Below are 17,424 nucleotides of genomic sequence, written 5' to 3' on the forward strand. Positions count from 1 at the left end.
TTTGCCGTCCAGCACACAATCACATATGATTATTAACAGTCAGTCCCGTAGACAAAAAGAAAACCTTTTCAGAAGTTACACATTTTAATGAGATAAAGCAGACTCAAATTTGCTATTGTGATTTCTAATTTGATATTGATGAAGTATTTACCTGCTTCTCCTCAGACTGGGAACCGGAACATATGAAGTGCTACAGTGAGCCAATGCAGAAGTTATTGGCACAACAAGCGGCTTAACAAAATACACTTAAGCTTGTTATTCCTAACAGCTGAGGAAGTCAGAATAAATGGATCACACAAGTATACAAAGAGTCCCCAAATTTTTATTTAAAGAAACATGTTCAAATACAGCATTGAAAACAGAGTGGAATACCAACAGTTAGAGAACCTATGCTTAATTACACTTCCTTTGATAAACTAGCACCACTGAATCACAAGTCACAGACTAAATTATTTCTAGATGTGTAAAAAACCTCCAGAATTATAAAATTTCTATAGCCTCTATTAAAAAATGGTTCTCAATTTACTACTCCTAAAGAGATGAAATTGGTTTGAATACAAGTTTTCATACATACTCATTGCTCAAATTACCCATAAAAGACAGTTTATACTTAAGTCTGCACATCCTGATCAAGGGAAAAAAACATCTAAAAGTCAGCTTTTCACAGCTCTTTACAAACTGAAGTAGTAAGAAAGATCTACTGTGTTATAAATACACACAGTGCAATATGTACAAGTCTGATCGTACAAAATAAGAGCTTCCTAGTCCATAAAAATACTAAGTCAACTACAAAATTCTTAGTGTTTAGCCAAGCTGTCTCAAGCAGCCACTATATCAAATTCCTAAAACTGTTTTGTTTATAGCACAGCAGCTTGAGCATGTTCACAATGGGAAAGAGCCCAACACTTCCCTGTAAGACTGATTTATAATGCTAATTTCCCACTCAGATTTAGCAGTAATGTTAGTGTTTGCTATCTACTTCAATGTCACAAGACCGTTACATATTTCTAGATTGTGTTTGAACTATTCAAAGTGCTGAAAGTGCAATCAAAGAATAGAGTTTTGCACACATTTTCCAGTACACCCTTCTCTGATACAGGTAACAAAAGTCTAGTATTTGTAGGTCTGTGAGGTCAAAAAGGCACACACTTATTTGTACATGCTCAAGTATGTAAGCACAGGTAAAGGTAAACAGTTTACTTTAAAGACCTGTCCCTAAATATTAAAATGCTTCTATCTGAGTAGGGAGCTTTAAGAATATCTTACGAGGGGTTTAACACAGATGCCTGGAATTTTATAAATATCTTGATACAGCTGCTTAAAATGATTGAAAGTTGATGGTAAAAAAAATGATTGTTCTTGTTTTTAAATTCATGGTATCCAAGTATTGCTCTGGAGTATAGAGAAAATCAGTCTATGCTCTGTCAGTCTATCAGAGAAAGTCCAAGGCTACAGTAACTCATGAGGTTTATCAGTTCATGACAGTTAACACAGCATATGTGAGCATACACAGACATAACACTCCCTCAATATTTGTTCTTCTACTGAAGACCATCTACAGTTTGAATGAAAATAAAACTATTTGAAGGAGGTTTCAAGCAATATCCTTTTGTACTTACAGGTACAAGAAACAACAAGACTGAACTGTGCCTCGACCAAAATACAGACTTTCATTGAAACAGAAGTTAAATATTTTCACTTTCCTTCCCTACAGTGGTCTTCTACGACATGCATCATAATAACTAGTGCTGTTAAAAACTAAAAACATATCCCTCTTGACAAAGCTAACAAATTTTTCTAGTGGGCACATTGGCTTGCTGGAACGTTTATAATAATCCTTGCAAAATGAGGTCTGGAATGTGACATCAGCACCATTGTACAGGATGCGGATAAAGTGTTCTTTGGGTCTCTTCCCATCCTGCCACAGCTCAAAAACTAATCTGGCAGCGAATCGTGGAAATCTGGCCTCTGTAATGCCCAAGGCACTAAGAACAGGTGACAAGGTGACATCATGTGCAGAGTAAAGGACAAATACTTCTTCTTTCTTGCCTTCTGCAATACGCTGCAGCCGATTAACAGTCTGGTTGAGGAGAGGATGAGTGGCCAATAGTGCATACAGGAAATAAAGTTTCTTTTCCTGTCTTTCTCTCTCATCCTCCAACTGATGTCTTTTGATTACTTTGAAGTGTTCCATACCAATGCAGCCAGTTTTGGTACAGGGAAAACTGACATTGTGGCAAAAATAGCACAAGAGAGAATCTATTGGGTTAGAAGCTCTCAGCTGCCTCGTGGGAATGCCAACTATCTTTGCCATATCCACATATATCTTCTCCAAATCATTGTTCTTCACCCGTAAACTGTACTGTCTGCGCTGTTCCTCTTCTAGGTAGTGGTTTCGCATAGGACAGTCACAGCTTCCAGAACAAAAAATGGTGCTCCACTGATGCCTCATGTAAATTTTCTTCCAGTCAAAATCTGGCAAAAAACTGTAGAGCAGCGCCAGCGCACTCTGCAGGGTTCGACTCTTTCCTGTTGTCTCCAAGTAGAGCTGTTTTGCTGTCCAGTCACTCAGAAGCAGTTTATGTTTGTTTATATAAATTTCTCGTAATAGTTGTCCATTTCGCAAGTGCTGTACAACACCTGAAAGAGAATTTTCATATTTACTATTTATTTTAAATAAGTTAAAACACAATTAGATTCTTCTTAGTTTTAGAGGAAATAAAATACAGCTATTGTCCTACTGTTAAATGCACAGTTAGTTAAAAAGTTAGGAACTGGACTTCACCTGTGCTTGACTACTATGAAAACCACAGGAAATGAAATACTTGCTATTCTTTCAGTATCTCTTGGATTCTAGGAGCTAAACTGACATGCAGATAGAAAAAGCTAGTTCCATAAAATTAGTTTAAAACCTTAGCAGTTTAATATTTGCTCTTTGGACTCGAAACACAGGACTAAATGCGTGTAACATGACTATAAAAATAGGACGGTTATGACAGTAGATCCAGACTGCACCTGAGTCAGCTTTCCAGACAGGCACTGAATGCTGTGCTCCCTGCACATTTATGTCAGGCAGTGGAAGTACCAGCAGGCAGGAAATGAATACACAGAATGTAAACCAGCGTACAAACTCATAAAACAGTATGGTGAGGTGTGGCAATGGCATCAGACTTCCCCATCTTCCTTCAGGAAGTACGCAAATTGCTTGGTAGTTCTTATATTAATGCTTTGGCTTTACCCAGCTGGAATGGAGGAGGGCACATATCCTTCTCCCACACCAAAACCCTTACTCCAGAATCCACCTTGCTTGTATTATCCTCTCACAGCAGCCAACAAACACATATGAGCCCTTTACGCACCAGGACATTTGTATAACTTGCTGCAGGCAATAGGAGTCCCAAATACTACCTCAGTCACAAGCTGTGTGCAGTGATGAACCCAGTTTCACCTGCAACCTGCTGTGTCAGTAGGAGTTCCTTAGTAATCTGACAAGCTGCCTCCTGAGGTCACTTTGCAAGACTTGACACTGATGCCTAACAAGTATTTCCCTATTTCTTCTGGTGGGGCAAGAGAACATGAGGATTTGACAGGCAATTTTGGACTCAAAAATATAGGGGAATCTCTGAAAAACAATTAGCAAGAGGGAAATGGCAGTAACCCCCAAAATCTTCAACACTGATTTCATTCTGTCTGGTCAGTCTCTAAATCTGTTGACTACCCAGATCCATTGCAATATGCTCCTTCAGTCATTGGTACTTAGGAAAAAAGAATAACAGTTAAAAGCAAGGTGTGGGATCAAACGGAACAGACCAATGTTAAAACTGAAAAGATGCGGGATAAAAGTACCATTAATGCAAAGTTTCAAAATAAATAAAGGAAAAGAAGAGAAAAAAATCAACATATGATTAACCCTTTTCACAATCACATTTCCGTCCAGTTGTGTAAGAGTTTTATTTCTTCATGTTTGTGGGCAAGCACTTGTTATTTCTGAAGCACTGATATGAACACATGCAGAAAAAGAACAGCAGCAACCAAATACACTGACTTTGACTTCTATCAGTTTAGCTGGTTATTCTGGGTAGAAAATACGAACAACTCTGAGCTGTGTAACCTCTGAAAATTCGTTTCTTACAAAGTTATTTCTATACCTCTCTCCTTCTTACCTTTTGTTCCCCTCATATTTTCTATCACCTGCTGACAGCAGTCCCAGACCCTTCCCAAATGCCCCTTTTATCACAGCCCTGATCCAGCACTGCTTCCAGTTTGCCGCTCCAGTCCCAGCCCCCTTGTCCCTGTCACTACTCCCAACAGCCCAGCACCACAATACCCCAAGCTCTCCACGTGCTTCCTTCTACGCACTCCTCTCCCTGACTGCAGCACTTCCAGCAACCTCCCATCTCCCTGCTCTCTCGGTGTGGATAGACTGCATGAAGTATACATTCACTAGCAGAGGTCAGCAGCCTCCCTCTCAGCAGTACCAAGGAAGTCTCAAAGCTTTAAGTGCTGGCATTTCTACCCTTTCTCCCAGTAACTAAGCTCAACAGGAATGACAGATATATGTGGAAAACTCCATTTTCTTGTGGTAAAAATATACATAAAGAGGCCAGAAACCAGCAGCCCAACAAATATCAGCCCAGCTTCCTTAATGCTCTTGAAACTTTGTTTAAAGCTAAGGAGGGGAAAAAAAAAAGGCAAAAAGCACCAAATTTGTCTGTTACATCTGAATCTCTTGCAGTGGACACAGTTATATCACAAGTGAAAACTGGCAACCAAATGTTTCAGGGCCCTTCTGACTCACTAACTAATCAGCAGGAGATAAACAGGTCTTCCTCAGGAGGGATCGAGCAATGTCATTTTTCACAAGGGTGACAAAGCAATTTTGTGGTGGGGGGCAACATCAATGGAAGTTGCTCTAACTTGTTAAAAATAAAGTTAGAAGAGATGTCAAGGGTGATCAATCTGTAACAGAACGCAGGCAGGCTACATGACAATGCCCAGTTTCTAGAGCTGCCACTACTTTTGTGGTAGAGTTTAATACTTCATTCATACCCCGAAAAAACCTAGGTTATGACCAGTATTAGGAGCTTCCCACAGAAAAGCAATTATCTCAATATAAAGAAAAATAAGAGATACTGTTTCAAGCAGACTGTATTAAAAGAGCAGAGGGAAATGTAAAGCTGCTGTGGAAACTTACCCGTCTGCGTAAGCTCTCCCATCTCGCAAAAGGAATGGCTAGGGTAACGAGGCAGGCTGCTGAGGGTACCATCCATTTGGGCTGCAGACCCTTTGGACATGTGTTTGATGAAAGCTTCCAGCTGAGGATGAGAGGGTTTCCTGAAGAGGTAAACCGAAATGTGAAAACTTCCAAAAGCATATGGAAAAGCAGCTCAAAGAGTTAAATATTCCAAGAATGTCAGCTCAGAAATTTCATGGTGAGATGTTATTTCCCACTGAGACAACATCTGCTCTTACTCAAGACTTTTGCAAGCATGCAGAAGAAATCTAACCACTTCATACCAAAGAGCTACAGGGAGACACATGTCTTGGCATGTTAAAATTACGATACCTTTCAGAAAATAATTTCCTTTTTTTTTTTTAATGAAGTAATACTTTTGTGATTTTTTTAAATTTAAATCCTTGGGGAAAAAAAAAAGAACAAACATCTCTCCAGTTTCTGAAGTCCTACTGCACTTTAACAACACAGCCAAAAGCACTAACAATTTAAAGGGGTTCAACTAACCAGTACTGTAAGTAGATGATCCTGTGGGAATTCTCAAGTTTTGTAACATACAATGCTGACTGCAATCTCAGACTTCAAATTTTTCCAGGCTTCAAATCGAAAAGCATGTAGCCTCAATCACACGATACCTGCAAAGCAGTGTCCAGTGGCACCAACTGAAAACAGAGCCCACTGTTTTGGGTGTTGTACTATTATCCAAGAAGAAAGAGTCCAGCACTGCTGGACACCTTAAATAGATAAGATTAAATCAAACTATGTCCTAGGATAAGAAAAAAATATTTATGCCATACTTAAGAGCCTGCATGAATTAGCTATATGGTTGATAAAACATTATAGAAAATTAGAGATAAACAGAGATGAATCTGATGAAATAGCAATACAAAATTGTCAATTTTATTCAACCTTGTTGACTACATACTATTTCAGAAGCAGTAACTAAAATGGCCCACATGATCAAACCGCATTCTACAAATGTAACTCAAACTTCTGACTACAAACGTGAATACCATCTCATTAATGGCAACAGAACTTTTCAAATCAAAGTACGCTGCATGTCCCTGTGCAAACACTCCATAAACATCCATCAGGTTTCCTCTGCTGCCAATGCTGCCTCTGAGCAAAGCACAGCTTAGGCAGAAGCACCCCTCTGCACCGTCTTAGCACATAACAACTGCATTTCTGCATTGTTCCTCAAACACAATATTTGCTAAAAGAATATTATGAGAAAAAATATTTGCCTCTTTAAAAGTGCTTCCTTCACACCTTAAAAAAACACAACAACAACAAAAAAAAACAGTAGTTAAAGCCTTTGCTAATTTGACACTTCAGCAATGACCCAAAGAACCTGGGAACAGAGAGTACCCAGAAACCTCTGTACCTTGCCAGTGCCCCAGAGAGCGTGGCATGTCATCGGCACAATCCTGGCAGGACAACGCAGCAATGTGACCACTTTGCCCCTTCTTGCACACGCACAGATAATCATTGCAGAAAGGTGGCTTGCCCAACCCAGCTTGATAGAGACTGGGAAGAAAAGGCTATTGCAGAGCTCCATAGTCTTGCCCTGAGAAAGCTAGATTTTCACCCCCGTATTTGAGTTTATTGATTTTAATGCAAAAGTAATAACAACAACTGACTGTAAATACCTCCACAATGCAAGGAAACAATACAATTGGAAAAAAGGATATAAGCAAAAAGCCCAGGTTAACTCACTGAAATAGAATCCAAGCCAATGAAAGAATGTTTAAGACCTCCTGAACTGTTTTGCGGACTTCAAATACAAGATAGACTCCAGTTCGTTGGTGTATGGTTGTGCTTAAAATGGCATACACAAAAAATGCTCCAAGCAATGCAATCAAAAGGGATTTAAACTGAAAATAATCATCATAATAAAAAATCTGAGCCCACTGTCACAACAGAACTTCACATAAACAGTGTTTCCTTTGTTAGAAGGACTTAAAACTAGAAGGACTAAAACTTACATTTTACAAATTATTGAAAATGCATGACTTAAGTCCCCAGACAACAATACATATAAGATTGTACTTCAAGGCTATCTTTCCCCACCCCAGTTAAACATTATATTATTCCTTTTTCATCTCTCCTCTGTGAAGAAATGTTCTTTGTTATCCACACACAGGCAGAGGTACAAAGCCACCTCCTTACTCTTGTGCAGAACTAAATCAGAAACAGTTCAGCAATCCATTTTTGCCCCAGATGGTTGCCGTTTTAATTGGACTTTCATCCTGAACAGTGATCTGTTTTTTTTTTTTTTTTGATGTTGCTTACAAGAAAATTATAAATTAAATAATTTGGAAAAAAAAGATAAATGTTGTCAAAGAACTTTTACAGCAGTCTGGGCTGTATATTTATTGTTCACATTCACAATTCGCTAGAAAAATGTTCTGCTTTGATACAAAAAACTCAGATCTAAAAAATCTTCCTGAACTACAGAAACCACAAGAGGGAGCAACAGAACTACTGAAGTATAAGTAAGTGTCTGAATATCTTTGTCCTGGTGAATTTTGATTCCATGCTTACATAGAGGAGCCAACAGAGAAACTCTTAAATGAGAAAGCACCTACTACAGAGCTACGCCCACAGCAAGTATATACAGGACATCTCACGAAACAGTCCTTCATTCAACAGAAAGGTAGGCCTTTGAAATTACATTGTCTTACCATTTTATAAAACTCGAATTTGCCAGTATTTAATTTACCTTCAGGAGAGAGGAAAAAAAAAAAAAAGACGACTAACACACTTACAAACTTCTTGCAAAGAAAACGTTATTCTAAATTATGGTACAACTGCCAGTAAGACAAGGGTTAAATGAGCAAAATGAGAGGAAAACATACAAAACATTTCTTTAAATCCTTTTTTTAAAAAAAACTTCAAATCAAAAGAAAAACCAGTCAAATTATATCTTAAATTCACAGCTGCTTCTGTGGAGTATGATTTTAATAACTCAAAAGAAGATTAATACTTGAGAAGCAGAGCCATGTAAAAGGATTTGTTGCCTTCTGCATCAGTTGAGGCTTCCTATTGTACAAAGCTTAATCCAGTTCCAGATGTGTATTTCAAAAAGAACTTTTTGTACATTTTGCTATTTTTCAGCCCAGCAGTGCAAAATGGAAGAATTAAGTTGAGAATATTAAATAAAAGCCATTAACAAATGGCTTTTTAGGCTTATTACAGATGTAGCACATCTGTGGCTGAACAACAGAAAAGTTTAGTTTTTTTTAAACTTTGCACATCATATGGCTCTAAACATGGGCAAAATGTCAACCAACTTTCCTCAAAGATTGTTACCTAATTAGCAAGTTCTGCAAATACATGTATCAGAAAACAAAACAAAACAAAAAACTGCACTATCCATCATTCTGCTTCTTTTGCTGCTTAGGTTACAAAAACCTGCATTCTGCTGGAACCAGACCTAGACCGATGAAAGTCAGCACTCACTTGTGGGAAGGAAGAACAAAAAGAAGGAAGAAAATCATTTATCAGTGCAGTGCAAAAAGTCTAAAAAGTGTCAGACGAGACCAACTAGCATCCAGGACTTGATAAAATTTACATTCCAATGTATTAATATAGCTTTTGATATATGTATGTAGATGCAAGTTGCTTAACTTTAGCTTTTATTTATTTATTTAAGTGAGCACAAGTTAAACACATGCTTGCAGAAACAAATTAAAAAACGTGACGGTTAGACACATTTCTGAACATAAAATGAAAGCCTACTACTTGTTAAATATATTTCATGGAAAAAAAAAAATCAGACAACAGAAGTACGAGCCATTCTGCCTGAATGGGACAGACATCTCAGGCTGTAATGCGCTTGTGTTCCTAATGTCATTGTCACATCTGCACCACAATTCTGAATACACCAGCAATTCTCCTGATTAACTGCATAAAACAGAACAATTTTCGCTGTTAAGAAAAATAAGTTCTTTTTTTTTTTTTTTTTTTTTTGCTGCACCACTCAGACTGCTAGCTAACAAATGACTCCCCATCCCCACCCCAAGATTTCCCCTTTATCCAGAATACGAATCCCGCTGTTGCACTGGCCAATTTACCGAAGCCGCAGGAGATGGAGTATCTAGGCAACACAGCTCAGACTGCTGGGACCGTCTGAGCTGCAAGCAAAGAAAATTACTCAGTTGTGTAGTTGAAAAGACTGAAATATCCTTAAAATTGTATTCCCATAAAAGTTATCAGAAAATAAAAGTGGACTAAAAAGACATCTACTGTAATTTGCTGGACAGTATGATGGCAAATTTCTGCACTTGGGAATGTATGAATACAGTAAGTATTTCAAATTTTGTCAGAACAGGGAACGTCTTTTTATTTAACATCACTAGTAATAGCCATAAGTTTTCCTGTTTTTGAACTTTTATTTCCTATTTTTCACAAATATTAATTTGCCTTTTACTTTACTGTTGCATAATAAAATGCTTATCTGTAACAGAACTGAGGATGTTATTTTTTGCTTGAATATTAAATTCACCTTGTCCTTTTTTTTTTCCAAGTAAACATTGGGAAAGTAGATCCCAGATTTAACAGTGTAGTTTTCATACACTAGCATTAATATGGACCAATATTTAAACCCTTATTCAACATTTAAGTATCTTATTTTGTAAAGGTCTTAAAAAGCTTTAATACTGAAATATGACATCTCCTTATTGCTACGCTGGAGCCCATGTAAGTGAAAAGAAATCATACTGTGCAACTATTTGAAGTACATATGTATTTCTGCCAGCAACTGAGCTGACATCCTTCACTGAGAAATTCCTTTTTCCTTGAGAAGTTCAGATACAAAAAGAGACTTATTTCTTTTTTTTCCCCACGAGAAGCAAACACTGACTTGCTGGTTGCTCTGAATTAGCATAGCAAAGCCAGAAATACAGTACCAGAGTGAGCATGTGTGCATGACACCTCAGAAATTCTGCTACGGGATTTTGTATGACTCCACCATCACAGCACAAAATAAGCATCTCAGAAACATACAAACGCATTTATTGCATCCATTACATATGTGCAGAGGTCTGACACAGAACTCCTGCAGCTCAGCATACTGTAAGTTCAAACATACTACAGAGCTGATTGCTTGTACAGCAGCAGAGAAGCTTTGTTACAGGATACTTTTGCCCTCCTCCAGCCCCATTGAAGACTCCAGTGTCACTCTTTAGAAACTGCTACAGGAGCCAGTGGGATTTTCTGCCCCTAGATAAAGTGGTGCTCGGACTGTGAGTGCATGGAAGCCTTTTTTGGTAGAACCATCTCTCCAAGCAAGGTTATCTTTGTTTAATAAATAAATAAGTACAATTTAAAAAATAATTTAAAAAAAATCATCATGAAGATAAATGTCTGATTTTCCATCACCCATGCCAGACTAGAGTTAACTCACTGAGCAAAAAGAAAACCGTCCGTGCTTCTCAGGGCTATTTGTCCCCAGACCACTCAGAAATATATTACCAATGATTTATATTGTCTATTTGTGAAAGATTTTCATCCATTGTAATCCTTTAACATTCTTTCCTACCAAAGCTATTGGAGCACTAAACCACAGCCTTATTTCTACTGTGTATAATGAAGTACAGTTTAAGCCTTGTTTCAAACGTGATGTTCAGCAAACCACAGCATTCAATCTGTCCTCTGACTCATTAAACTTAATATTCCTTTGAACCACCTACAAATTTGAGGCTACAAATCTATGAAAATTGCAAGGTTAATCTAATTAAGATGAAGTACAGTGTTTAAGAAACAGATGTGGATAGATATTATCTTGACAAGAGTACATGCAACTACAATTTATTTTTTAACAATTTCCATGTTCACAAAAATTGAAGAGGGGCACAGATAATATAACCTCACCACCTTATAAGATGCTACAGATAGACAAAATACATTGGTCAAGGTTATGATTAAAAGAGAGATTGCAATAAAGACTAATTATTGAGACCAATTACTAAGCAGTCATTTATTTAAAAGCTGAAACCGAGTAGTTAATCCAACAGAAAATTACCAGTTAGCAGATTACAGATGCTTAGCAAAATTGAGGAGAGGTAAACTTTATTTCTCTGTTACTGCACAGTGCTGTCCTCTGACAGCACTGCACTCTGGAACTCTGCAGGAGATCTACATGCCTCGGCAAAGAACTTGTTGACGTGGACATGAATACAATAGAGAGAGGTTTTTTTCCCCAAAAAATCCCGTTTATCCATGCAAACGTCACTTTTTTAAAGCAAACACAGAATTTGCAAGAGCCAAGAGGACCAATCTTCTGACAAGGAGCTGCAGAAACCTCAGTGTGTCCATCACTGGGCAAGTAAACGTGACCATGCCAGGGACACACAAAACTTCTGACAAATGAACATCACCTCTCTGTAGCTGTGTCACACCAGATCGTGTCTGCTAACTGCATCAAAAGCAAATCCATTTGCTCTTTCACTTAAAAGGCAAAAAATATATATTTTTATAACTCCAAACAAAAGTTTTCTGTGAAGTTTTCTGTGCCTTCTGTGAAGTTCAAGTAGCCAAAATAAGTCTTAGTCAAAGGACTATACTGTTTCTCTTTTAGAATGCAAGTGAATGAGAAGAGCCACTAAAACTAACAACGGATTACAGTAGTCTACAGAAGAGATCCTAAAGACAGCGTTAGTATTTGTGGGGGGGTGTTTGTTCATAAAAGTCTTGCAGCTTGTACATTTTTATAACAAACTGTCCAGTGATCCAGTCTACTTCACTCCTCTTCTGAGTCTTTAGAGAAGTCAGAAGAGGCCCTGAGATCTTTCTTCACCTAACTGTGGTCTGGTTCATGCTTTGACCTCACTCCAAGTAAAATCCACACCTGCTTTAGCTCACAATATACTACTCCGCTCTCTCATACTTTCCTCTTTCATTTATTGGCAGTTTCAAGACATGTTCATATTGAACCTAAAATTCAAATATTTGTTACTAAAACTCGAAGCACGTGACAATTAACCCAGCGTACTATTAAGTTATAGCAGTCCTCTGAAATCTTTTCAGCATTTTCAGGAAAACATTTCTTCTCTATCTCAGATAAAAACTCAAAGAAGACACATTGTGTACCTGTTATTTCTAACACTCAACAAGTAAGGTACAAAGGGAAGGGAAGTGGGAGGTTAATTTATTCCCTCAAAAGCAAACACCACAATGAACAGATCTTCACTAACATCGTTCTAATAGTTTTCTTGGAGGGTGGGGAGAATATATGTATTATTCAGTTCCCCTTGGAAATTTACATCGAGAACAATGGAAATAATATTAATCGAAGTTTTAGGTGGAAGGAATCTCCAAAGCATTTAATCCATTTGCTTATATTCATTCCACTCTTATATGGCACAATCCATAATTTGCAAAACCCAAGTGTGACCTCAAGGCTATTCTGCATATCCATTAAAAGTCCATGGGGCTGTAGCATAATCTGCTTAATTAATGAATTCCATCAGCTGAATGCTAAGTCGAATAAAGAAGTATGCTGCTCGTATTCAGTATGTTATCTAAAACTAACATAGAGAAAGCTTAAACAAGCCAGACTTTTAATCAGACATCTCAACGTAATTATAAAGAAACCTCCAGTTCAAAGGTAGCAATTATATACCTCGTAATACTCTCAATATAAATACATTTACAATGAAGCACCAAATTTACATCATAAAGGAATATAAGCCTGACAGCCAAACACAGCAAATAGTTTCCTGATGTTAAAATAATAAATATTCCATAAAAATAATGACAGAAACCTTAACAATTCTAGCTTTATTCAGAAAGGTCAGCTTTAACCCATCAGGAAACAATGGTACAGAGCCAACTCCTTTAATCTTTCTGCTGTCCTTTCAAAGTCAGCCAGGAGATTCATAAACTTTGTTCTCAAGGAGACAAAGTCTTTTTGTTCTCTACTCATTTTTACCGGTGGTGAACGGTAGCGGGTATATGATTTGTACATTGATCTTCTCATGCTTCATAAATCAGTAACAGCCAGGGGCATCTATACTGCTGGCCTCCTCACATCCTGAGGTTGTGCCCTCTTAACTGCGTTACTTGGTCACTCTTGTTGGCAGTGGCGAAAGTTGCACTACTGCCTTGCCCTTTGTGGATAGTTGTCCTGATTGCATGGCTTCCACATTGTTGTATTCCTTGCCTGAAACTGCAGAAATACCTGTAAAAGCTTTTCTAACAAAAACAAAACCAAGGTCTCATGTGGCACTGTAATACTGAGAACCACAGCAACTCATCCAACATTGACACATCTCTGCAATAAAGATTTCTCACATACATTCTAACATTACAGATACCGAGTAAGATCAGAGGATCAGAGCCTTTAAGAACTCCAAAAGGAACCTGGATCATACTGCTTAACTTTGTACTTTATTCTAAAAATAATCTCACCCCTTAGAGGCAGATCATTAAAAATGTTATCACAGCTATTAACAAATTGTTCATTTTCCATCTTGTTAAATAAATTAATTGGGCACACGACTCTATGGCAGAGATGTCTGTCTGGAAACTCGGTGTGGCATGCTGAATCTCAGGCAGGCAGCTAGCTTGCAGCGGGTGCAGAGCACTGCTGGGGTTGGGCACCTCTCAGAACAATTCAAACTTCTCTTGGAGGATGTTTGAGAATGCCACTTCTTGACAGAACAAACATTTGGTGGAAGTTGAAGTACGAATAAAGAAGAAGAGTCAACATAAAAGTAAGTGAAAGGTCTTTAAAAAACTGAACTACGTATAAAGACCCAAGTCACTTGTAACATGTAAAAACTTTTTCAATAACAGTAAAAAAAACATATTTAGATTTGTGTTCATGACAGGCATTGGAAAAGTAGTATCTTTTCAAAAGATTTTGATACTTGCTTTAAGCAGTAGCTAAGATATGAGCACATATATACACTCTAAAAATAAGAAAATTAGAAGCTATTTTTATCTTCTAAATTCCGGTGCCATGTTTGCTATAAAAAGCAGATTTCTCCTGTCTACTTTTCCATTTCATTTTAGTCTTAAAAAGTATTTATTTGTATATATTATATACAAAAGTGTATATTTATGGAATATTGTATAAGACTAAGAACAAACATAAAACATGTAAGATTTTTTTCTTTAAAAGCACAGATCTTCAATAGAGGCTTAATTTCACTATTAGAATGGAGAAAAGAATATTACAATTCAGGTGGTACTGAAATTTTGCACATGTGCGCACATACACAGACGAGTTAAAACTGCTCACGCTTTCAAGCTTTTGTATGGTCACCCCCCCGCCACAACAGTAGCTCGGTCAGCAATATGGCTATTTTTCAATTACTTGTGCCAGGAGAACATTAGAACACTGACAACAACTGAAGACAGCACTGCAAGCCTTGCAAATTTCAGGATATCTATTCACAAGGGCAATTTCTTTTATCTTTACCTTTTTAAAGATAAAATCACAAGCGCTCTCGATGATAGGAGGCTACTAACATTCTGTGGAAAATGGCCCATTAATTTATCCAGACAAGAAGCACATGTTTGATATATCTAATACTCGGAAAAGCACTTTCAGCATGCCATTACATTTTCAGCATGACAGAGCAAAGCTACTTCTGAATAATTCTACAACAGAAAAGCAAGAACATCATCTTTCTTTAAAGGAAGAGATTCCATGCTATTCTGGGAAAAAAGGTATTTATGGTAATATCAGCACTGCTTTGTATACCAGTAGATCAGGAGGCCCACTATGCTCTCCCTTAGTAGTGCATGCAGATACACAAATTGGTTGCAACTCCCAGTCACAGAAAGCTGCACACCTGATGCTGGTGAGTGGGTAGCAGTATAAAGTTGCCAAGAGATTTTATTAATGTCTGATAGTTTTTCCTTCAACTGTAAACATTCACTAGGTTCACTGGATAGCCCTCTACTGGGTAAAAAATAATAAAAATACCACATATCCTATTTAAAAAAAACACATGTAATCAAGCAAGCTAGGACCAAGACTGGTGACTTGAATCATCCTGTTTATTTCTACTGCTCTGCAATATACTTCATCTTTACCAATGAAAAGCTCTAAACAAGAAAGAGATGTTCTTCTAGAAGAAGCTCAAACTGATTCAGGTGGCAAGACAAGCATCAGCAAACTACAAAGACATGACATTGGACAGAAGCATGATACACTGAAACAGAAAGGTGACATTTTAATGACAGACACAAGTATCAGATGTTTGACAGTGTGAGTGAATGTTAACTACAGTATACGCGTAGTTTTCAAGTAGCAAACAGTTTACTTTGTTTAGCTTGCATTTTTATCATTAAATTTATTTGTTTCACACTTCTCGGGGGAAGTTTGAGACAAATCATTAATTTAAGAGGAAACTCTGAAAACCTGCATTTATATTATTTTTTCTTTTACTTATCAGAAAACATAAATATCAATTTTCCTGTGGTAGTGACCCAGACATTTTTGTGTTCACACGAAAGGAAACACACACAGCTGAAACGGAAGGGATATTTTCAAACACTGCAATAACATTTTGGAAGTGTCTAGAAGCTTATCTAAGAAGAATGGTAACCTAAATACTTAATTAAGTAGCTTTGGCTTTTTTATAGAAGTATACGGAATTTATTCTGATCTGACCTGGTAATAATTAACAGCTCCTGTTTCAGAGGAAGTACTGTACACCAGTCATACAACTCCCCTCCCTGCGCCAACTTTCATCCACCACAATACACAAACATCAGAAGCCACACCATACTTTAAGCTGCAGAAATTGTTTCTTGAAGATAAACAAAATAATTATCAAGCAACACATGCATTAAGTAATGGTATAAGCCAGAAATTTTACCTGCTAGGCTGCAATGTACAGTCAATATCTGGTCTTTTTGTCTTGGGAATGGCGTATAGTGGATACCTATCTCCATGTCGAATCAACACTTGAACTGATACTAGTTTAAAATAATGAGGTGCATGACCTAAAGCAAAAAAAAGATTTAAGCAAAAACATAGGTATAATTAATGTTACGATGAAAGAAAAACCCCAGAAGGGATGATGAGTTCTTGTCACAGGAAAGATTATACAAGACTTAGGTACTCAGCACATTCTCCATAGTACATCCAAAGTCCCAAAGCCATACAAGAAATTATTCAAGCGCTGGTCTCAGCCAACATAGTAAGGCTACTCCACTTTTATGATGCCTCTTTCCAGACCCCTAATTGTAACGATGCATTTTGCAGCACACTTAATTTGAAGCTTTTTGATATATTAGTTTGTGATTTTATGTTAGTGGGATATGTACATGAGGGAATTCATGCTGCAACCACTATAAAGTGAAGAACACACATATCTTCAAGTTGACTATGTCTAATGGTTTGGAGTTCCAACATGAATTGATTCTTTTTGTTTGTTTGTTTGGGATTTTTGTTTGGTTGGTTTTGTCTTTTTTTTTTTTTTAGAATTTTAAGTTAATTGTTTTTCAGACATTAATAATAAAATTTGCAATGCAGCTCACGTGTAATAAACATTATAGTTCAAACATTAAATATCTGTATCACTCCCAGCCCTTCCAACTTTAGGATTCCAGTTGACCATTGACTGGAAACAGAAACCACTTCCAAAAATCAAGTTATCAAAGGGGATATTAAAAAAAAGACAGTGCATTTTGAATGTGTTAACATAATTCATCGACCGGCTGGCGTTTGCTGTACCTTGCTTCAAGCACTGAAAAACTGACAATGCACAAAGTCATCATTTCCACTAAATTATCATTTGCACGCAGAAAGCTTACCTTCCATGCTGCGTTCAGCAATGGTAGGAATATTGCAGTAAACACGAGCTTCGTAAACAGGATCTATTGCAGGAGGTTCAGTTAGCAAGTCAGGCATTATTCTTTTTCGGCTCTTAGGATTCAACCCATCTTCCTTGATCGGGTTGACTGGGATTAAATGCACTGAAAGACACAAAACACGCACAATTTACCCTTAAGGACATATAGAACTATGCCTTTAAAAGACCAAAAAAAAAAAAGAAAAGTAATTATTCACAATGCCTATGGTTTCTATGAAAGGATTCCACCCTAAAATATAGATATTTTGTTTTGAATTTTTCATGTTTTTACATAATCAAGAAGGCAACCCCAGAGAGCTCTTCAGCAACTTCAATCTTGGTTAAGACCACAGAAATCCATCTTGCTGCAGAAAAACT

The 17,424-nt window shown here is 37.3% G+C and overlaps 1 protein-coding gene across 4 annotated transcripts in view; it reads right to left on the reverse strand.

Annotated features, from left to right (window-relative positions):
- Positions 1-302: 302 nt before the first annotated feature.
- PXYLP1 (2-phosphoxylose phosphatase 1) overlaps positions 303-17,424 on the reverse strand; it is a 63,562-nt gene continuing 46,440 nt past the window's right edge. For all 4 annotated transcript variants that reach the window (XM_013188113.3, XM_048062923.2, XM_048062925.2 and 1 more), the window contains 4 exons: positions 17,009-17,170; positions 16,069-16,195; positions 5,195-5,334; positions 303-2,640 (listed from right to left, as the gene is read on the reverse strand). In XM_013188113.3, coding sequence (XP_013043567.2) covers positions 1,709-2,640; positions 5,195-5,334; positions 16,069-16,195; positions 17,009-17,170 — 1,361 coding nt within the window. In that variant the 3' untranslated portion in view covers positions 303-1,708. The remainder of the gene's footprint in view (positions 2,641-5,194; positions 5,335-16,068; positions 16,196-17,008; positions 17,171-17,424) is intronic.

Source organism: Anser cygnoides, chromosome 9 (genome assembly GCF_040182565.1).
Source record: "Anser cygnoides isolate HZ-2024a breed goose chromosome 9, Taihu_goose_T2T_genome, whole genome shotgun sequence".
NCBI classification, from domain to species: Eukaryota; Metazoa; Chordata; class Aves; order Anseriformes; family Anatidae; genus Anser; species Anser cygnoides.